Source organism: Natator depressus, chromosome 6, assembly GCF_965152275.1.
Source record: "Natator depressus isolate rNatDep1 chromosome 6, rNatDep2.hap1, whole genome shotgun sequence".
Classification (NCBI taxonomy): Eukaryota; Metazoa; Chordata; order Testudines; family Cheloniidae; genus Natator; species Natator depressus.
In genome coordinates, this window is record NC_134239.1 from 3,408,819 (window position 1) to 3,432,021 (window position 23,203).

Sequence of the window (23,203 nt, forward strand, 5' to 3'; positions counted from 1 at the left end):
GGTTGGTTGGTTACAGTGGACATCCGAAACTCATTCATTTGTTGGTTGGCTGGCGGGCTGGCTTTTTACATTGGATGCTCTAGATAAATTCAGTGGCTGTTTGGATGCACTGGATACATTCATTGGTTGGTTTGTTGCATATGTTGGATGCACGAGATATATGCACTGGTTGGTTGGAGGGATGGATATGGTGGATGCACGTCACACGTTCTTTGATAGGTTGGTTGGATAAATTGGATACACTAAATCCAATTGGTGGTTTACTGGTTGTATACCTTGGATAAATTAAATGCAACAACTGTTTGGTCGGTTGGCTGGCAGTTGGCTGGATGCGGGGGGCAGATAGGTTGGATGCGGTAGGTGAACGCCTTGGTTTGTTGGGCACATTGGATGGCTGGAATCATTGGACAGGCTGGTGTGAGGGATCTGGAATGGGCGGTTCATGCTGGGATATTTTCCCAGAGGGAGTTGTGAGGACATCGGGCCACAGGAGCAGACCGTCTCTTCTGGGTATAGGAAAGACCACTACCTGAGCAGGAGTAACAGCATGAACCTCAGTAGCGTTAGCAGAGCGGGAGCTAGGAAATGCTCTGGGGGATAAGGAGTGCTATTGACCAGAAGGCCTCCACCTCCTTCCCCTTGGCTGTGCTCTGCTAGGGTGGCTGGGAGACATAGTCAAAGCAGCTCCGGCCCCCGAGGTGGGGCCCACAGCGCAGGCTGTACTGGTACCAGACGCGGCCATGGTTCAGGTAGCAATCCTTCTGGTGGGGCTCCCCAGCCTCCAGCGGGATGTCGCAGCTTCCCAGCAGGTCATCTTCCCACTTGAAGTCCTCGTCCCAGACCTCTATGCGGATCTTGCTGGCGCTGGTGATGCGGACGGTACCGAAGTCTAAGTGGACGTTCCAGACGGGATTGTTGTTGTTCCAGATGGTGCGGGTCTGGATTTCCCTTCTCTCAAAGAAGACCTTGACGAAGGCATCCGTAGCAGTAATGTAATCCCCCCAGAGGCCACTGGCCCGCTTCACTGTCACCGTGAGCTTCCCCAGGCCGCGCTCCCGCGAGCAGCACATGGTGTTGGTCATGGTATCCCCGGGGCAGAGGCAGGAGCAGGGGTCATGGGCGCTGCGTTGAGTCCCCGAGGGGCAGCTTCGGGTGCAATTGCTCCACAGGGCCCTCTCACGGATGTACTCACTCACTGCCCGCCTCAGTGCCTCCCGCTTGGGGTCATCCTGCTCCAGCAGGATGTGCATGGGGTGCAGCGAATAGGACACCAGACCGGGGCTGGCTTTGAGGCTCTCTATCCAGGTGGAGAAGACCTTGGCATCACTCCCGAAGAGCACATCAGTCGTGCTCTCTCCTCCCTCCACCTCCACGTGGCGCTCCCGATACGTCTCGTGGAAGCTCCCCTGGATCTTCCCCTTCTTCTTCTCCTCCTCGCACTTGCTGTGCCCACCCTTGACTGAGGCCATTCCGATACTCTTGGCTGCCTCCATGCTCAAGCAGTCCTTGATCTCGTCGACAGTCAAGCTGCTCATTGACGCTTCGCAGACCCGCACGGCTGTCACGTCCCGTGCCCGGCCCCCCAGCTGCAGCTGGGACAGGTAGTGGGTGCCGTAGTTGCTGATTAGCTGCTGGTACTCCAGCTTGGATTTGCTGTCGTACTGCTCCGGGAGGTTCTCCAACGCCAGAGTGAAATGGCTGGTGAGCGGTGGCGTCTCGCTGACCCGGAACCTGGTCAGGGAGACAAGGGGAGGAGTGTGCTCAGCCCAATGAGTCAGCTGAGATCATTAGCTGTGTAGCCTAAGGCCCCAGCCAACCCAGAAGAAAGGGTCTAAGCAGGTGGTTCCTATTCAATGCAACCACCCAGTCTGCTGAACTTCACAACCTTGCTGGGGATACCGCCAGCTCCTTGATAGTTCTGGCCACAGCAGGTGGCCGGGGTGTCCTGACATACAGGACAGGAAAATCCCCCACAGCTGGCCCGTCCCAGATGTGAGCTGGTGCCCCCTAGAGGGGAAAGGCCTCTCTTCCCTCTTCCCCGCTCCCTTGAAACAAGCTAGTCTCCTGTCCTGGGGCTGGATGGGAACCAGGGCCCCCCAGAGGGGAAAGGCCCCATGTCCCATTCCCTGTTTCCCTAAAACAAGCTAGTCTCCTGCCCTGGGGCTGGATGGGAACCAGGGCCCACTAGAGGGGAAAGGCCCTGTGTCACCTTGTGGTGTTGCTGTGATCCCAACTCCAGATGAGCCCTCCTGACTGAGGCTGGCTCTCACCTGTAATAGCCGCAGGAGACCTCATGGCTCATGAAGCTGTATTTGTCCTTCCGCGTGTGATCTAGCAGGGAACTGGCCAGTTTGGAATGCGATCCGGCCAGCGCCACCTGGACATTAACCTTGGGCTTCACCGGCACGTCCAGCCCCACCTTCCAGTCGTTCTGCACCGGGGACGCCGCGGACTCCATCATGCCCATCACCGACTGCGGCACCGAGCTGCTCAGGCTGTGTTGGCATGAGACGTGGACCCTCCAGTCCACCACAGCCAGCGGCAGCCTCTGCCACTGCCCTCCCTGCAGTTGGTTCCGGCACAGGGTGCAGGTGCCGTCTGGATTCTGCCAGTCACTGCTGTCCACCAGATCGGCCCCCTTCCTGGCCATCGTGGTCACATCGATGCCCATTCCTACCAAGCTGTGCCCGGGAACGAAGGCCGTGTGCTTCTTGCATTCATTGAGCGTCCCTGTCTGACAATGGGAGGAGGCCCCAGGGAAGATGAAGAGGAAGAGGGGGATGAAGGCACCAAATCTGGGCATGGCTGATGTGATGGGATCCCCCACCAAGGAGAGGCAACCAGCCTCTGAACAGCCTAGAGGAACAGACACACAGAGGTCCAGAATTAGTGACAATCCAGTGGCAGGCAGTTCCATTGGTTAACTCTGTTGTAGCAACAGAGACATCCACTTACCATCCATGACATCTACCATGTTCTATAGCACACCCATGAAAACTATGGGCTCTAGAAACTCTGGTGTCAATACATAAATGACCTGATGCCTCATTTGCATGTTTGACTATAGATTACCTAATTTGCATCAATTCCCTCCCATCCCTATTTCCCAGATGTTGCAATACCAACACTAACTATGAGGAGGAGGTAGAGTTTCACGTACCCACTCGACAGCTTGCTATATAATCATGGGTCATTGCAGTTCCTCAATGGGGCCATTAAAGGACGGTGCAATGTGGACAGATTCTGTTGGTTATAATTAGTGAGCCGAGGTAGTGGCTGGGTCTGGCCACTAGTGGGCAGTGCAAAGTCACACACAACCCGTGGCTACGAGTGGTGGCTTTTATCGCCAGCAAGAGCAGCGGGACCTTGGGCCACGCTCGGCGTGACTGGCGTTGCTGTGGAAACTGCTGGGGCCCCCTTGTGGCCACGCCCAGTGGTGGATTTGGTTATGTTGAACCACTGATGGGGGGTCATTTTATGGGGTTTCTCTCTGGCGCTGCCACCTTTACACTGTGGCTGTTGGTCAAAGAGAGCAGGAAATTCTGGTGCCCCAGAGGAGACTCTGGGCCCATCTAGCCTAGTATCCTGCCCCCTCCCTTTTGCCCTGGATCAGGCCCATGGGCCCATCAAGCCCGCTATCCTGCCCCCTCCTTGCCACCCGAGAACAGACCCATGGGCCCATCTACTCTGGTATCCTGTCCCCTTCCTTCTGCCCCAGATGCTTTGAGCACCTCACACTTCTCTTTGCATCCCTCCCCTTCCTAACCACAAGGGATGCTGTGTTAAAGGTCAATTTGAATTGTTTTCAACTTGGGTTGGAACTGTACAGCAATGCTGGCTGTGGGGCAGGAAAGGGTAACAGCTCTGCATCCTGTCAGGGTAGCAGGCTCGGCCTGGGAGGGGACAGTAAATGGTTGAACTCACCCCAGCAGAACCAGGCAGGAAAAACCCATTTGAATATGGACTGCTTGGTTCTGGCCAGCCCCCTGCAATCCGCGCCTTGGGGTTCCCTCCCCTCCACAACTCTTTTGGTGCTCCTCAATCCAGATCTGCTGCCCCCCACTGCTTCGTTGCCAATAGAAAATCAAACAGCCTGAAATTGCAAGATGCCCCTGATATGAAGCGTATCAACTAGGTAAATTAATGATCAAAAGCTGAGTGGCAACATGGGCTAGTGGCTGGGGCACTGGATTGAGCGTCAGGACTCCTGGGTTCTATTTTCGCTCTGGTGGGCGAGTGGGGTGAAGTGGGTTAGAGCAGAAGAGACTGGGAACCACGATCTTGGTTGAGGTCTTTACAGAACCCGGTTTGACAGGGTTCCCAATCTCAATGCTAGGGGGGGTCTGTGCAGAGCCCAGCATTAGCCGGAGGGGTCATCTCAGTTGGGATGGGTCTGTGCAGCACCCAGAGTGATGGGGTCCTCAATCTCGGCCGGGGTTTGTGCAGCACCGGGCGCGAAGGGGTCCCTGGTCTTGGTCAAAGTTTGTGCAGTGCCCAATGCGATGGGGTTTCTGATCTCGGCCGGGGTCTGTGCAGGACCCGTCAAGATGGGGTTCCTGATCTGGGTCGGGGTCTGTGCAGGACCCGTCGCGATGGGGTTCCTGATCTCGGCTGGGGTCTGTGCAGGACCCGTCGCGATGGGGTTCCTGATCTCGGCCGGGGTCTGTGCAATGCCCAGCGGGAAGGGGTCTCTGATCTCGGTCAGGGTCTGTGCAGGGCCTGGCACAATGGAGTTCCCGATCTCAGCCATGATCTGTGCAGATCCACCCATCGCTCACCTGTCTCAGGAGCCAAGCTGAGGTATATTTAGGATCCGGGGCCCGTCGGCAGCCAGGACTGGGATGTGTCTCTGCTGGGAGAGACGCGCTTTGAAGGTGGATGAAGGCAGCACACAAGGTCTCCTGTGTTCTCAGTGTCTCAGACGTCATCACGCTCCCCCCAACGCTGAGTTCCTGCCCCCCTTCACACCCCCAGCCACAGCCAGCTGGGAAGGAAGCTGTGGCCACCAATTTTTCCACCCCTGTGGTGGATGAAACGCCCCTCCCGTGACTCTCGTCCCAGGGTATGAGGAGCTAGAGAGGCTGCAAAGGAAACCACAGTGAGCCGAAACCTGCACTGAGTCACTGGGGCCATTGCGTACCCGAGGAGAACGCCCCCTGCTAAGCCCCCTGCCCAGCAGCACAGCGCCCCCTAAGGTCACACTGGGGCATTGGGGCCAGCACTGCCTGCCAGGGGAGAGCGCCCCCGAACGCCACGCTGGGGCATTGGGGCCAGCACTGCCTGCCAGGGGAGAGCGCCCCCTGATGAGCCCCCCACCCTGCAGCATTGCGCCCCCTAGTGCCGCACTGGGGCCAGCACCTAGCGCCTCAGGGACCCCACTGTAAATACAGAGCCACCCCACTGTTGCCAATGGAATCAGGCCAGGATTCTGATCCCTGGGTAAATCTGGAGCAAGCCCAATGCCCTGGCCCTGTGGGGCAGGCTGGGGTGGAGGTGGGGAAATTGGGCATTGAGAGAGGGATGACGACCCTGGGCTGCTGTAGAATAGGTTACAGGTTTCCTTCTGTCACTCTGTTCTCCCGAGTTTTGTTCTATCCACACTTTCATTTCCTGGGACTTCAACCCCAGGGACCCACAGCCCGCACAGGAGACCCTGGACTCCCCCCATCAGGGGATTCTGCTCACTCCTTCACCCCACTGCTGGGAGGATCCCTGTCCCCCTGTCCCCCCCAATATCTTTCCAGGGGTCACGCCCAATCCTTGCACCCCTCATTATTCTGCCGGGGTCACCCCCACTTTCTGCATCCCCATATATTCTACCAGGGGTCTCCCTCACTCCATCCCAGCATGCCCCCCATCCGCTTTTGACTCCTTCTCCCCCATGGAGATACAAGCTGGGGGTGGGGGGGTGACACTCTCTACCTCAATCATGCAATTGAGCTGGGTGTCTCCCTGCCTGTTGTTGGCAGAGTGACCTCAGCGCCTGGAGGGGTTGGCTGCTTGTCACTGGCAAAGCATTGTAAGTGACAGCCCACGTTGGAGAGTTGGGGAGGGGGGAAGGGTCTGGACGCAGGGTCCCACCCTGCCTGGGAGCACAGAGCCGTACTCCCAGGGCTGGGGAGGGGCCCCAGGGATGAGACAGCCACACCCTTCAAGGGACGGCGAGGGGATTGGAAGTGCAGAGATAGGTCCCAGGAGGGAAGGAGCCTCTGGCAAGAGCCCCAGAAAGGGCGAGGAGCACCAGGGCATGAGAATGGTGATCCCACGAGGGTATCACACAGCCACACTTCTTCAGTAAGGGGATGCGGCATGGGACCCTACAGCCATATCTCATATGGTTCAGGAAGGGGAGCTTCTTAGGTAGGCAGCTGGTGGGGGTGGGGGGTGAGGGTGGGTCTGCCCATTTCAGGGAAAGGCCCACCCCAGGTCCAGCCTCCAGCACAGGACTCCTGGGTTCCGGCCCCTGCTTTGAGAGTGGACTGGGGTCTAGTAGGCTAGAGTAAGGGGGCTGGGAGCCAGGACTCCTGGGTTCTATCCAGTCTCTGGGAGGGGAGGAATCACACAAGCCCCCAGGCGACAAAAAGAGGTGTTGCTTTCATATTCCTTACACAGCATCAGCGCGAGGCTGGTTTACAAAGAAGCTTTGGGCGGGGGTTACCATGAGCTTCCCTTAACTGTTAAGTTTGAAACCCTCAGCCGGACAATCCCTTCCAGCCCTGCTGCACCCCCACACCACTGCACTGCAGGGAATCAATGAATTGGTTTGAGCATTGGCCTGCTATCATCTCATCCAACCCCCTGCTCAAAGCAGGACCAGTCCCCAGTGTTTGCCCCAGATCCCGAAATGGCCCCCTCAAGGATTGAACTCACAACCCTGGGTTTAGCAGGCCAATGCTCAAACCACTGAGCTATCCCTGCCCCGTGTGGAGGGGTGAAGAGCAGGTCCAGATGGTAAGTGGGGGTGCTGGAGGTGGGAGCAGATGGGCCGGGGGAGGGCCCCACACCACTCCCCCTGCTCCCCACAACAACTGTCGCTACCACCACCCAGGAGCAAAGAGGAAAGTCACTCAGTTCAGCAACGAAGCCCCTCCACGGTGTCCAGCACCCGTCTGTGCGCTCCCCCAACAGGGTCCTCCTCCTGAATGGTAACAGCAGCCGGCTGAAGGGAGCAGCAGCAAGCAGCCCGCAGCCAGCCAGGAGAGACCCCAGAGATGGAGGTCGGGTCAGCCGCTGGCCCCCGGAGGGCAGGCCGGCAGGGCCACCCCGAGCAGCAACAGCAGCCGGAGCCGGGGAGACCTCCAGCCAGCGGAACAGCCAGAGGGAACTCGCCCGCCGCTAGCGTGAGGCCTTCTTGACATCCCGGGAGGCGGGCAGGCTCTTGCCCTTTTCCTTCCCCTGGCCCTTTTTACCAGCCGAGGAGGCTCCCCGGAAACTGAAGAGGGCTGTGGCCATGGCAGCTGCAGAGTCCGGACCCATGTCCAGCGGTGCCCGATGAGGGGCGGAAGCAGAGGGGCCGGTGGTGGTGGTGAAGAGATTAGGCACAGGGAGAGATGGGGGATTTGGCAGGGGTGGGACCACAGGGTCAAGGTGAGGGGCCCCACCCACAGTTTCCCCCAGTATTTTGGAACGAGGCAGGAGACAGAAGGGATGGTTAGGGGAGAGGGGAAAGGTGAATCACTTGTCCCAGCTAGGATGCGGGCAGGGGAGGGGAAGGATACCAAGAGGGTGGGGCGTGGGAAGATCTCTCGAGGCAGGGGGGCGGGGAGTGATCAGCAGCATGGGATAGGGAGACTGTCTCCTCCGGCTGCACTGGGGAGAGAGAGACTACAATATCAATGGGGGGAGAGTGAACAGTGTGTGTGGGGTGTCCTAAATATAAAGGGAAGGATAAACCCCTTTAAAATCCCTCCTGGCCAGAGGAAAAATCCTCTCACCTGGAAAGGGTTAAGAAGCTAAAGGTAACCTCGCTGGCACCTGACCAGAATGACCAATGAGGAGACAAGATACTTTCAAAAGCTGGGAGGAGGGAAAGAAACAAAGGGTCTGTGTCTGTCTGTGTGTTGCTTTTGCCGGGGATAGAATGGAGTCTGAGAACTTTTAGTAAGTAATCTAGCTAGATATGCATTAAATTATGATTTCTTGAAATGGCTGAGAAAAGAACTGTGCTGAATAGATTGACTATTCCTGTCTGTGTGTCTTTTTTGTAACTTAAGGTTTTGCCTAGAGGGATTCGCTATATTATGAATCTAATTGCCCTGTAAGGTATCTACCATCCTGATTTTACAGAGGTGATTCCTTTACTTCTATTAAAAGTCTCCTTGTAAGAAAACTCAATGCTTTTTCATTGTTCTAAGATCCAAGGGTTTGGGTCTGTGGTCACCTATGCAAATTGGTGAGGGTTTTTACCAAACCTTCCCCAGGAAGTGGGGTGCAAGGGTTGGGAGGATTTTGGGGGGAAAGACGTGTCCAAACTCTGTTTTTTCAGGAAGCCAGATAAAGTTTGGTGTTGGCAGTGGAAGTCCAGGTGCAAAAGGTTACAATAGTTTGTACCTTGGGGAAGTTTTAACCTAAGCTGGTAAAAGTAAGCTGAGGAGGTTTTCATGCAGGTCCCCACATCTGCACCCTAGAGTTCAGAGTGGGGAAGGAACCTTGACAACAGTGGACTTTGGGAGACGCCAATCCACATCTGAGCTTTCCTTGGGAACATTCAAACTAACATGTAAACAATGGTGTCGGCCTGCAAAAAGCTGAATCATTCATGGACATGTGATTTGTCCATGTGGCTACAAACTCCATCTTGTTGCTGTGATTTTGTACAGGAGAACAAGGGGTTTCTGGCCACAAGAGGAAGAATATAAAAGGCCCTGGAAACCCCTCCATTTTGTCTTCAGATGGCTCAAGAGATGGCCTCTCCACCCACAAGAGATGCCTGAAAGAGACTGAAACAAAGGCCCAGATGAGAGTCATGGGGCCAGATCAGAACCAGCGCCCCAAAAGCGGAAGGGCCTCGTATCCCATTCCCCAGCCCCCTGAGATAGCCAATCCCCCTGCTCTAGGGCCAGATCAGAGCTGAATCCCCTTAGAAGGAAAATTCCTCATATCCCTTGGCAATAGCAGTGTCTTGCAAATATCAGCTGGGGGATATTAATACCCCCTAACAACACGGCCCATCTCCCTGTAGGTCTTTCCCACTGTGACGTTCACCTCTGGTGTTATCTGGACTGGTGATCTCCAAGGTCACGCCAATGCTTGATTCTGGGAGCCAGCCTGACCCTGCTCTGCTGTGAGAACCCCCACTCCTGGGCTGTTCACGCACAACCTCTGGCATTCAAGCTGCTCCTTGGATTACGCAACCGAATGACACGAGCCAATATCTCCGGTCCCAGACACTACCCTGGGAACCTCCGTCTGGCAGTGTCCAGTTATGCCCGCTGGATGCTGCAAGCGTATATAAGTTCGTCAATTTAACAATAAAATTGATATGTAGCAGGCTTGTTATCGCAAGGGGAGTCTCTGACACGCTTCAAACCAAACGCACTGCATCAGGTAGAATACACAAACAGATATATTACTATAAAGATAAATTTTAACTGATTATCAGTCAAAGTACAAAAAGTTAGTATCGGTCAAATGAAATAAAAGCAAAACACATTCTAAGCTGACCTTAACGTTTCAATGCCCTTACAAACTTAGGGCCTGGCTACGCTTGCCGATGTAGAGTGCTGTGAGTTAAATCCACCTTCTCAGAGCGCAGTCAGGAAAGCCCTGCAGTCTGTCCACAGGGACAGCGCACTGGCGTGGCCACATTTGCAGCACTTGCAGCGGCATTGGGAGCGATGCATTGTGGGCAGCTATCCCAACATGCAAGTGGCTGCAATGTACTTTTCAAATGGGGTGGGGTGGGGTGGGGTGTGACAGGGAGTGTGTTGTGTGTATGTGGGGGGAGAGAGAGTGGGTTTTCGGGGTTCTGAGAGTGTGTCTGCATGCTGTCTTGTAAGTTCAGACCCCCATTCCCCCCCGTCTCTCTCTCACTCACTCAAAGCAAACAGTAAATGTTTACTTTTTCTCCGGCTTCTCCTAAACGGAGCTTTCAAAGGGCATTTCCGCATTCCTGCAGCCGACTTCACAACAATGAGAAGAGTGGCCACTTGGCTTAAGGGGATTATGGGATGTTTCCGGAGGCTGACAAGAGCTCAGTAATGGAACACCTCATTCACACTGGTGCCGTGGTGCTCCAGGGGGGGTGCAGCAAACGCTATTCCACTCGCCGAGGTGGAGTACCAGCAGTGCTGTAGCCGTGGAGTCAGAGCGCTCTGCGTGCCTTGTCCGTGTGGACGGGGAGTAAGCTAGTGCGCCCGGGGCTCCTTTATTGCGCTGCAACTCACAAGTGTAGCCAAGCCCTTAGATGCTACTTACCACAGGCTGGTTGCTTGGCAGCCAAACTCTCCCCTTTGATCAGCGCTTCATTCGCTTGGTGTACTGTCCGTAGATGTTGGTGGAAAAGAGAGAGAGAGCATGGCAAATGGCAGAGTTAACCACACCCATCATCAGTGAGGTGCACCGTGGAGTTATGTACCAGGCTTGTTATCGCAAGGGAAACTGCATGGCAGTTTTCCAGGCTGGAGATGTTTAACTTGCAGTCAGTAGGGTTCAGAGTTAACCACACCCATCATCAGTGAGGTGCACTGTGGACTTATTGATTAGGCTCTCAACAGAGGCAGGTAGAAGTGAGACAGGAAGAACCTTGAATCCCCGAATTAGGGAGAATTTGCTCTTCCCAAATGTGACCCCAGTGCAGTGCCATCTCCCTGAGCCTGCTGACAGCCTCAGTCAATAGCCCTGTGGCATGTTCTCCTGGGTACTAACTCTGAAGCTTCCTGACGGTGAGTGATACGTCATCATCTGTGACGACCACCTGAGCAGAGAACATCCAGCTGGTTGGTGGGTGGGACCTGTGAATTTATAATGATATAACTAACCCCAAAGCAGCTGGGTAATTGTGGAAAGCAACAGAAACAACATTTAGGGAACAGCCCCCTAATGAATCCTCCCCCTGGAACCCCGGCTCATCTGCTGGGTCTTTTGAACCATGTCCACCCTGGAATATCTTCAGGTTTCTACAGAGGGTTGATCACTGAAGCCGCAATAGGACAGGGCTAAGCTCTGGACCTTATCCCTTCTTGCAGAGAACATCGGTTTTCCAGTGGATACACTAGACAGATAAATACCGTTGGTGGCTGGAGACATGGGGCGGTGGATTGGTTGCCCGGCCTGCACATCTTGGTCGACTGGTTGGTTGGACGTACTTGGGACATTCATTGGTTGGTTGGTTGCACCGGCTACACATATTGGTTGGTTGGTTGGATGTACTTAAGACCTTAGTTGGTTGCTTGGTTAGTTATATTGGATGCACTAGATCAGTAGTTCTCAACCCGCAGCTGCTCGTGCCCCAGTCAGCACACAGCTGAAGCTCGTGTCACATCTGAGGGACATACAGATAGTATATATGCACTATGGATGTGGCCAGAATAACACATAGAGAGCCGCATATGCAACCCACAATGCAACCTCCCCTGCATATGTAACCCAAAATGGTAAATAGGTTGAGAACAGGTATGCAGTAGGTAGATACATTAGTTTGTTGATTGGAGGGATCCATTGGATGGTTGGAATCATTGGACAGGCTGGTCTGATGGATTTGAAATGGACGGTTCTTGATGGGATGTTTTCCCAGAGGGAGCTGTGAAGATAACGGACCCACAGGAGCAGACGTCTCTTATGGGCATAGGAGACCCTGATTCCCGAGCAGGAGGGTCAGCATGAAGCCGCCCAGCATCAGCAGAGCGGGATCTAGCAAATGGTTGGACAGGGAGTGCTATTGACCAATGCACACCCATGCCCCTCTCCGATCCCCTATCTAAGGGGCTCACCAGAAGGCCTCCACCTCATTCCCCTTGGCTGTTCCCAGCTGGGGTGGCTGGGAGACATAATCAGAGCAGCTCGGCCCCCCGAGGTGGGGCCCACAGCGCAGGCTGTACTGGAACCAGATGCGGCCATGGTTCAGGTAGCAATCCTTCTGGTGGGGCCCCCCAGCCTCCAGCGGGATGTCGCAGCTTCCCAGCAGGTCATCGTCCCACTTGTTGTCCTCATCCCAGACCTGGACTCGGATCTTGCTGGCGCTGGTGGTGCGGACGGTACCGAAGTCCAAGTGGACGTTCCAGACGGGATTGTTGTTGTTCCAGATGGTGCCAGTCCACATCTCCCTTCTCTCAAAGAAGACCTTGACGAAGACATCCGTAGCAGTAAAGTAGTCCCCCCACAGGCCGCTGGCCGTCTTCACTGTGACCATCAGCTTCCCCAGGGTGCGCTCCCACGAGCAGCACGTCGTGTTGGTCATGGTATCCCCAGGGCACACGCAGGAGCAGGGGTCATGGGCGCTGCGTTGAGTCCCGGGGGGGCAGCTTCGGGTGCAATTCCTCCACAGGGCTCTCTCACGGATGTACTCACTCACCGCCCGCCTCAGCGCCTCCCGCTTGGGGTCGTCCTGCTCCAGTAGGATGTGGTGGTTTGCAGCGAATAGGACACCAGGTCAGGGCTGTCTTTGAGGCTCTCCTTCCAGGCCGAGAAGACCTTGGCATCACTCACGGAGAAGAGCACATCACTTGTGCTCTCTCCTTCCTCCACCTCGACCTGGCACTCCCGATACGTCTCGTGGAAGCTCCCCTGGACCTTCCCCTTCCTCTCCTCCTCGCACTTGCTGTACCTACTCTTGATCGAGCCCATTCCGATACTCACGGCTGCCTGCATGCTCAAGCAGTCCTTGATCTCGTCGTCAATCAAGCTGCTCCTTGACGCTTCGCAGACCCGCACAGCTGTCACGTACTGCACCCGGCCCCCAAGCTGCAGCTGGGACAGGTAGTGGGTGCCGTAGTTGCTGATTAGCTGCCGGTACTCCAGCTTGGATTTGCTGTTGTACTGCTCCGGGAGGTTCTCCAGCACCAGAGTGAAATTGCTGGTGAGCGGGGGCATCTCGCTGACCCAGAACCTGGTCAGGGACACAAGAGGTGGATTCTGCACCCGGTGAGTCAGCTGAGGTTATTAGCTGCCAGTCCTAAGGCCCCAGCCAAACCAGAAGAAAGGGTCTAAGCAGGTGGCTCCTACTGAAAACAGCCACCCATTGTGCTGAACCTCACAAGCTTGCTGGGGATACTGCCGGCTGCTTGATTGTTCTGACAGACTGCCCCCGCTCTGCTCATAGCAGGTCACCGGGCTGTCCTGACATGCATGAGAAGAAATCCCCATAACTGTCCAGTCCCACGTGGGAGCCAGTGCCCCCTAGAGGGGAAAGGTCCTGTGTAGCATTCCCTGCCTTCCTAGCTAACCAGTCCCCTGGCCTGGGGCCAGATCGGAGATGATGCCCGCTAGAGGGGAAAGGTCCTGTGTCCCATTCCCCATTATCCTGAATCAGTCCCCCATCCTGGTGCTAGATTGAAGCCAGTGTTCCCTAGAGAGGAAAGGTTCTGTGTCACATTCTCTGCCCCCCTGAGCCAGCCCTCCTAGGCCTGGATCTGACCTGGTGTCCCATTGAGGGGAAAGACCCCGTATCACTGTGCGGTGTTGCTGTGATCCCAATTTGAAGTGAGCCCTCCCGACCCAGGCTGCCTCTCACCTGTAAGAGCCACAGGAGACCTTGTGGCTCATGAAGCCGTATTTGTCCATTTGCGCGTGGTCTACCATGAAACTGGCCAGTTTGGAGTGCGATCCAGCCAGGGCCACCTGCACATTAACCTTGGGCTTCACAGCACGTCCAGCCCCACCTTCCAGTCATTCTGCACCGTGGACGCCGCCGAATCCATCATGCCCATTGCCGACTGCTGCACCGAGCTGCTCAGCTTCCGGCTGCAAGAGACGCGGACCCTCCAGTCCTCCACGGCCAGTGGCAGCCTCTGCCACTGCCCTCCTTGAAGTTGGTTCCGGCACAGGGTGCAGGTGCTGTCCTGATTTTGCCAGAGGCTGCTGTCTACCAGGTAGGCCCCCTTTCTGGCCATCGTGGTCACATCGATGCCCTCCCCAGCCAGGCTGTGCCCGGGCACAAAGGCTGTGTGATTCTTGCATTCATTGACTGTGCCAGTGTGACAATGGGAGGAGGCCCCAGGGAAGACGAAGAGGAGGAGGGGGATGAAGGCACCAAATCTTTGCATGGCTGATGTGATGGGTTCCCCCACCAAGGAGAGGCCGTCAGCCTCTGAACAGCCTAGAGGAACAGACACACAGAGGTCCAGAATTAGTGACAATCCAGTGGCAGGCAGTTCTGTAAGTTATCTCTGTTGTAGAGACAGAGACATCCACCTACCACCGACGACATCAGCCATGTTTTATTGCACACCTACGAAAACTCATTACACAAATGACGTGATGCCTCATTTGCATGTTTGACTACAGATTACCTAACTGGCATCAATTCCCTCCCCTCCCTACTTCCCAGATGTTGTAATACCAGGACTAACTACGAGGAGGAGGTAGAGTTTCACATGCCTACTCCACGGTGCGCAATCTAATAATACGTCATTGCAATTCCCCAATGGGGCCACTAGAGGGCGGTGCCACATGGCTTGTACTGAGTGAGCTGATTCAGTGGCTGGGTCTGGCCACTAGTGGGCAGTGCAAAGCCACACACAACCCATGTCGTGGCTTTTTAACCAGCAAGAGCAGCGGGAGCTTGGGTCGTGCTAGGCATGACTGGCTTTGCTGTAGAAACTACTGGGGCCCCCTTGTGGCCACGCCAAGTGGTGGATTTGGTTGTGTTGAACTACTGACGGAGGGTCATTTTCTGGGGTTTCTCCTGGCCAGCATCAGCCCTAGCGTCTGGCGCTGCCACCTTGACACTGCAGCTGTTGGGGAAAGAAGGCAGGAAATGTTACCACCCCGGAAGAGATCCTGGGCCCATCTAACCTCTTATCTTGCTCCCTCCGTTTTGACCTGGATCAGGCCCATGGGCCCATCTAGCCCAATATCCTGACCCCTCCCTGCTACCCAGAGTAGACCCATAGAATAATAGAATCATAGAACTGGAAGAGACCTCGAGAGGTCATCTACTCCAGTCCCATGCATTCAAGGCAGGGCTAAGGATTATCTAGACCATCCCTGACAGGTGTTTGTCCAACCTGCTCTTAAAAATCCCCAGTGATGGAGATTCCACAACCTCCCTAGGCGATTGATTCCAGGGCTTAACCACCCTGACAGGTAGGAAGTTTTTCTTCAAGTCCAGCCTAAACTGCCCTTGCTGCAATTAAGCCCATTGCATCTTGTCCCATCCTCAGAGGTTAAGAAGAACAATTTTTCTCCCTCCTCCTTGTAACAACCTTTTATGTACTTGAAAATGTACATATGGAGCTAGAGAAACAGAGAGATCCAGAATTAGTGACAATCCAGTGGCAGGCAGTTCCATTGGTTAACTCTGTTGTAGCAACAGAGACATCCACTTACCATCCATGACATCTACCATGTTCTATAGCACACCCATGAAAACTGTGGGCTCTAGAAACTCTGGTGGCAATACACAAATGGCCTGATACCTCATTTGCATGTTTGACTACAGATTACCTAATTTGCATCAATTCCCTCCCGTCCCTATTTCCCAGATGTTGCAATACCAACACTAACTATGAGGAGGAGGTAGAGTTTCACGTACCCACTCGACAGCTTGCTATATAATCATGGGTCATTGCAGTTCTTCAATGGGGCCATTAAAGGAGGGTGCAATGTGGACAGATTCTGTGGCTTATAATTAGTGAGCTGAGGTAGTGGCTGGGTCTGGCCACTAGTATGCAGTGCAAAGCCACATACAACCCGTGGCTACGAGTGGTGGCTTTTATAGCCAGCAAGAGCAGGGGGACCTTGGGCCACGCTAGGCCTGACTGGCGTTGCTGTGGAAACTGTTGGGGCCCCCTTGTGGCCACGCCGAGTGGTGGATTTGGTTATGTTGAACCACTGATGGGGGGTCATTTTATGGGGTTTCTCTCTGGCACTGCCACCTTTACACTGTGGCTGTTGGTCAAAGAGAGCAGGAAATTCTGGTGCCCCAGAGGAGACTCTGGGCCCATCTAGCCTAGTATCCTGCCCCCTCCCTTTTGCCCTGGATCAGGCCCATGGGCCCATCAAGCCCGCTATCCTGCCCCCTCCTTGCCACCCGAGAACAGACCCATGGGCCCATCTACTCTGGTATCCTCTCCCCTTCCTTCTGCCCCAGATGCTTTGAGCACCTCACACTTCTCTTTGCGTCCCTCCCCCTCCTAACCACAAGGGATGCTGTGTTAAAGGTCAATTTGAATTGTTTTCAACTTGGGTTGGAACTGTACAGCAATGCTGGCTGTGGGGCAGGAAAGGGTAACAGCTCTGCATCCTGTCAGGGTAGCAGGCTCGGACTGGGAGGGGACAGTAAATGGTTGAACTCACCCCAGCAGAACCAGGCAGGAAAAACGCATTTGAGTATGGACTGCTTGGTTCTGGCCAGCCCCCTGCAATCTGCGCCTTGGGGTTCCCTCCCCCCCGCACTCTTTCGGTGCTCCTCAGTCCAGATCTGCTGCCCCCCACTGCTTCGTTGCCAATAGAAAATCAAACAGCCTGAAATTGCAGGATGCCCCTGATATGAAAGGTATCAACTAGGTAAATTGCAACTCAGCTTTTGATCATCAATGTGGCCTAGTGGCTGGGGCACTGGATTGAGAGTCAGGACTCCTGGGTTCTATTGTCACTCTGGCAGGGGCGTGGGGTGAAGTGAGTTAGAGGATGTGGGGTGGAGGAAGAGTCAGGAATCCTGGGTTCTATTTTCGCACCGGGAGAGGAGTGAGGTGAAGTGGATTAGAGGATGGGGGGGTGGAGGGGGAGTCAGGACTCCTGGGTTCTATTGTCGTACTGGAAGGGGAGTGGGATCGAGTGGGTTATAGCAGGAGGGACTGGGGACCATGATCTTGATTGAGTTCTGTGTAGCACCCGGTGTGACAGAGCCACCAATCTCAGTCGGGCGGGGGGGTGGTCTGTGCAGTGCCCAGCATTAGGGGGCCCAGATCTCAGTTGGGATGGGTCTGTGCAGCACCCAGACTGATGGGGTCTTCAATCTTGGCTGGGGTTTGTGCAGTGCCCGGCGCGATGGGGTCCCTGATCTCGGTCGGGGTCTGCTCAGGGCCTGAGGCAATGGGGTTCCCAATCTCGCCTGGGATCTGTGCAGTGCCAGGGGAGATGGGGCTCCTGATTTTGGCCGTGCAGTGCCCGACGCAATGGGGTCCCTCATTTTAGTCTGGTCTGTGCAGGGCCTGGTGCAGTGGGGTTCCTGATCTCAGCTGAGGTCTGAGCAGACCCACCCATCACTCATCTGTCTCAGGATTTGAGCTGAGGTATATTTCGGCTCTGGGGCCTGTCGGCAGCCAGGGTTGGTCTGTTTCTCTGCTGGGAGAGACGCGCTTTGAAGGTGGATCAAGGCACCACAAAAGGTCTCTTGTGTTCTCAGTGTCTCAACCATCCTCACACTCCCCCCAGCACTGAGCTTCTGCCCCCCTTTACACCCCCAGCCACAGCTAGCTGGGAAGGAAGCTGTGGCCAGCAATTGTTCCACCCATGTGGTGAATCAAATGCATGTACCGTGGGTCTCGACCCACGGTATGAGGAGCTAGAGAGGCTGAAAAGGAATCCACAGTGAGACAAATCCTGCAACGAGTCATTGGGTCCGCTGCATGCCCAGGAAGAGCACCCCCTGCTGAGCCCCCCAACCTGCAGCATAGCGCCCCCTAGTGCCGCACTGGGGCCAGCACCTAGCGCCTCAGGGACCCCACTGTAAATACAGAGCCATCCCACCGATGCCATTGGAATCAGGCCAGGATTCTGATCCCTGGGTAAATCCAGAGGAAGCCCAATGCCCTGGCCCTGTGGGGCAGAGCTGGGGAAATTGGGCACTGAGGGGCGGGGGATGACCCTGGGCTGCTATAGAGCAGGTTTGAGGTTTCTTTCTCTGTCTCTGTTCTCCGTGTTTTGTTCTCTCCACCTTTTCATGCCCTGGGACTCCAACCCCAGGGTCCCACAGCTCCCATATTCCCCCATCAGGGGATTCTGCTCACTCCTTCACCCCCTGCTGGTAGGACCCCTATCCCTCTGCATCCCCATTATCTTGCCAGGGGTCACCCCACTTTCTGCATCCCCACATATTCTACCAGGGGTCTCCCTCACTCCATCCCAGCATGCCCCCCATCCGCTTTTGTCTCCTTCCCCCCTCATGGAGATACAAGCTGGGGGTGGGGGGGTAACACACTGTACCTCAAAATAAGAGCCAGGAACCTCCATATTCCACACTGTGATATGACAATGAAATGTTTTCTACAATACATGCCTTGTGAGGTATCGTTTAAGAAGTCTTGCTCTGCTGAACAGGAATATCCTGTTGAATGGGGAGTGCTATCATTATCGGTGAAGTTATCACGTGTTGCAATAACTTTGCCTCTGAAATATGTGGTAAGTGGGAAATGCACATTATTCCTTATCCACATTTACCAGAGGCTGGGCCGGACAGGTATTGATGGCCGATGAAGAAGAATCCAGACTCCCACTGACATCACCACTTGACCTCTCTTCTCCCGCATCTCAATATCATTGGGAAGACAAAGACTTTGAACTGGGGAGATTGGTCCCAGGCTGAGAAGGGAATCTAGCCTGTGTACAGAGAACTGTCAACAGCCTGGAGCACCCAGTGGGGTGAGAAATGTTCTTGGATTCAAATCTTTAAGTTTAACAGACTAAGCCATTTAGACTGCGATTCTATTTTTATTTCTTGTGTAACCAACATTGACCTCTGTGTTTATCACTTCTAATCACCTAAAATTGATCTTTCTGTGGTTAATAAACTGACTTTAACACTTTATCCTTACCAGTGAGTTTGCCTAGAGGGCTTGGGGAATCGGCTCAGGCTAGAAAGGCTGGTGCATGTCCACTTTCCTTTGACAAAGTGGTGAAGTAACTAATGAACTTGCTCTGTTTAAGAGAAGGTCTTGAGCCATGGAAAAGGGTACATTTCCTGGATCCAAGGCTGGGGAGATTTGCAGATGTCTGTATCTGTCTAATTAGAGCATTCATGCAATTTAGCAGGGTGTCTCCTTGCCTGTTGTTGGCAGAGTGAGCTCAGCCCCTGGATGGGTTTTGCTGCTTGTCACCGGCAAAGCACTGTAAGAGACAGTCTGGGTTGGAGAGGTAAGAGGGCACAGCGGTGCCCCAATTCAAGGTTCTACCCTGGGGATCCAGTCACAGGGGGCTGTACAGAGGCATGGGAAACAAATTGGGGGAGGGTCCAGGAGAACTCAGAGTCACACCCCCTTAGAGGAGGGGCCCAGGACCAGAGAACACCATGCCCTCTTCGGGAGAGGGGGCGGCTATGGAAGTAGAGTCCCACCCTACTTGGGAGTACAGACCCACACTCCCAGAACTGGAGTTGGAGGGAAGGGGCCCCAGGGATGAGACAGCCACGCCCTTCTAGTCTAGGGAGATGACCCCAGGAGAGGAGGAGCCTCTGGGAAGAGCCCCAGAAAGGGCGAGGAGCACTAGGGCATGAGAATCATGCTCCCATGAGGGTATCAAACAGCCATGCCTCTTCGGTGAGGGGTTGGGGCTTGGGACCATACAGCCACATCCCATAGGGTTCAGGAAGGGGTAGGGCTTAGGCAGGCAGCTGAGGGGATGGGGGGTTAGTGTGAGTCTGCCCATTTCAGGGAAAGAGGCCACCCCAGGTCCAGCCCCAGCACAGAACTCCTGGGTTCTGGCCCCTGTTATGAGAGGGGAGTGGGGTCTAGCGGGACAGAGTAGGGGGGCTGGGAGCCAGGGTTCTCTCCAGTCTCTGGGTGGGGAGGAATCACAGAAGCCCCCAGGTAACAAAAAGAGATGTTGATTTCATATTCTTTTCACAGCATCAGCGCAAGGCCGGTTTACAAAGAAGCTTTGGACGGGGGTTACCATGAGCTTCCCTTTACGGTTAAGTTCAAAACCCTCAGCCTGACAATCCCTTCCACCCCGCTGCACCCCCACTCCACAGCGCCGCAGGGAATCAATGAATTGCTCTCACAGACTGCTCCAATTCCCTCCAGCAGGGGGCAGCGCCTCCCCTCGACACTTATACGCATGAGGACGATATTTCACCAGTCAGACACGCCCGATGGGGTGGGGCCTGGAACCACAGAGCCACGCCCCCTGGGGAGTGAGGGACCAGTAGAGCCACAATCCCGGGGAGGGAGGGGCATTGACCCATGTGCTGTTAAGAACATAAGAATATAAGAATGGCCAGACTGGGTCAGACCAAAGGTCCATCCAGCCCAGTATCCTCTTTGCCAACAGTGGCCAATGTCAGGTGCCCCAGAGGGAGCGAACCTAACAGGCAAAGATCGAGTGATCTCTCTCCTGCCATCCATCTCCACCCTCTGACAAACAGCTGCTAGGGACATCATTCCTCAGCCATCCTGGCAAATAGCTATTAATGGACTTAACCTGCGTGAATTTATCTAGTTCTCTTTTAAACCCTGTTAGAGTCCGAGCCTTCAGCACCTCCTCAGGCAAGGAGTTCCACAGGTTGACTGTGCGCTGTTTGAAGAAGAACTTCCTTTTATTTGTTTTAAACCTGCTGCCTGTTAATTTCATTTGGAGGCCCCTACTTCTTCTATTATGGGGACAAGTAAATAACTTTTCCTTCTTCACTTTCTCCACACCACTCATGAATTCATATATACCTCTATCACATCCCCACTCAGTCTCCTCTTTTCCTAGCTGAAAAGTCCTAGCCTCTTTAATCTCTCCTCATATGGGACCCGTTCCAAACCGTGAATCATTTTAGTTGCCCTTCTCTTAACCTTTTCTAATGCCAGTGTATCTTTTTTGAGATGAGGAGACCACATCTCTACGCAATATTCAAGATGTGGGCAGACCATGCATTTATATAAGGGCAATAAGATATTCTCCATCTTATTCTCTATCCCTTTTTTAATGATTCCTAACATCCCGTTTGCTTTTTTGACCGCCGCTGCACAGTGCGTGGACGTCTTCAGAGAACTATCCACGATGACTCCAAGATCTCTTTCCTGATTAGTTGTAGCTAAATTAGCCCCCATCATATTGTATGTGTAATTGGGGTTATGTTTTCCAATGTGCATCACTTTACATTTCTCCACATTACCTTTCATTTGTATTTTTTTTTTGCCCAATCACTTAGTTTTGTGAGATCTTTTTGAAGTTCTTCACAGTCTGCTTTGGTCTTAACTATCTTGAGCAGTTTCGTATACTCTGCAAACTTTGCCACCTCACTGTTTACCCCTTTCTCCAGATCATTTATGAATAAGTTGAATAGGATTGGTCCTAGAACTGACCTTTGGGGAACACCACTAGTTATCCCTCCCCATTCTGAAAATTTACCATTTATTCCTATCCTTGGTTCCCTGTGTTTTAACCAGTTCTAAATGTATGAAAGGATCTTCCCTCTTATCCCAGCACAACTTAATTTACGTAAGAGCCTTTGGTGAGGGACCTCGTCAAAGGCTTTCTGGAAATCCAAGTACACTATGTACACTGGATCCCCCTTGTCCACAAGTTTGTTGACTCCCTCAAAGAACTTTAATATATTAGTAAGACACGATTTCCCTTTATAGAAACCATATTGACTTTTGCCAAACAATTTATGTTCTTCTATGTGTCTGACAATTTTATTCTTTATGTAAGAGGGGGAATAGTCCCGCTATTGTGGGGAACTTTCCTGGCTTCTGCACTACCCCGGTGAATTGGGTGAGCAAACGGATCCGAGTCCTCACTCCCACTTCCTTTACCCAGTGGCCTCCCTGCCCTTGAGGACTCCCCTTCCACTCTCCTGTCTGGCAGAGTCCTCCTAACCCCAACAAGGCTGGGCCCAGGATTCCTGGGGGGCTCGACCCCCAACCCTGTTGTGGTCACCTAGGACAGTGGCTTGGGTGTCCCCACTCCAGGGTACTCTCTCTGCACTGGGCACTTCTCTGACCCACTGACCTTTTCATCAGCAATTAATTTTAAAAAGACTAAGGAAACGCGGGAAAGGTTAAAGGAAACACATCACCCCGCTCTGTGGCAGGGAACGTCACAAACAGTGCCTCTGGAACGTCCGGGCGGTTCACAGTCTGTTTCTTGTAAGTCCCAGAACCTTCTTCCCAGGCCCTGGCCGTGCTGCAGGGATGCTGTGGGCTGGACACTCGCTCTGGTGGTGTCCACACGCTCTCAGGCTCTAGGTGGCAGGACCCTTCTGCCCAGTGTCGCCCCCGCCCCGCCGGGCTTACGATCCAAGCTTGGCCTGCAGAGCCTCTTGGCTGAGGCGTCTCCCTGTGCTGGGCCCGCTGCCCAGGGTCCCCCTCGCTCTCCGCCGCTGCTCACCGCACCCAGCTCCGGACTGCTCCAGCCCCAGCTCCACCACTCGGTCTCTGCATTGCTGCTGCTCTGCCTCCAGCTCCCTGGGCTGCTTCTCTGGCCCCTCTGGCTCTGGTGGCTGCAGCTCTGCTCCCAGGACAGGGGCTGCTGTCTCTGGGCTGCTTTTCTGGTCCCTCTGGATCTGGCACAGCTCTGCTCCCCAGCTCAGCTTGGGCCCCTGCTTTCTCCTTAGCTCGGCCCCCCTCTGTCTGGCCCAGGCAAATCCAGCTGACATGGAGGATGGGATCTCCTGACTCCCTGATTAGCCTGCCCGCCCTGTCATTCAGGCTGATCAGGAGCATTGGCCTCCCCCCATTGTTCCTGGGGGCTGTCAGTCTCAGGGTCCTGGTTTCCCATCGACCCTTCCCCTTTTAGTACTGGGAGCTAGCAACCAAAACACCCCCACTGAATGTTAGGAAGGGGGCAACAGTCCCCTTACATTTACTATTGTTTCAACTAATCTGCCCGGTACTGATGTTAGACCTACCGGTCTGTAATAGCCAGGATCACCTCTAGAGCCCTTCTTAAATATTGGGGTTACATTAGCTGTCTTCCAGCCATTGGGTACAGAAGCTGATTTAAAGGAGAGGTTACAAACCATAGTTAATAGTTCCGCAATTTCACATTGGAGTTCTTTCAGAACTTGTGGCTGAATGCCATCTGGTCCCGGTGACCTGTTACTGTCAATTAATTCCAAAACCTCTTCTAATGACACTCCAATCTGTGACAATTCCTCAGATATGACACCTACAAA

General features: G+C 54.2%; 1 protein-coding gene and 1 pseudogene across 1 annotated transcript; both read right to left on the reverse strand.

The window, feature by feature from the left end:
• Positions 1-653: 653 nt before the first annotated feature.
• On the reverse strand, positions 654-4,928 carry LOC141989825 (perforin-1-like). The gene is made up of 3 exons (XM_074956748.1): positions 4,775-4,928; positions 2,271-2,856; positions 654-1,731 (listed from the first exon to the last, which is right to left on the reverse strand). Exons 1-3 carry the CDS (start codon positions 4,926-4,928, stop codon positions 654-656), a joined length of 1,818 nt encoding a protein of 605 aa, XP_074812849.1.
• Positions 4,929-11,926: 6,998 nt separating this feature from the next.
• Positions 11,927-17,571, reverse strand: LOC141989826 (perforin-1-like; annotated as a pseudogene).
• Positions 17,572-23,203: the final 5,632 nt, after the last annotated feature.

Coding starts and splice junctions, on each gene's coding strand:
- LOC141989825 (XM_074956748.1), bottom strand. CDS start 4,928: ATGACGTCTGAGACACTGAGAACACAGGAGACCTTGTGTGCTGCCTTC. Junction 2,857..4,774: donor TTGGCTCCTGAGACAGGTGA/GCGATGGGTGGA, acceptor CTGTTCCTCTAG/GCTGTTCAGAGGCTGGTTGC. Junction 1,732..2,270: donor GTCTCCTGCGGCTATTACAG/GTGAGAGCCAGC, acceptor CTCCCTGACCAG/GTTCCGGGTCAGCGAGACGC.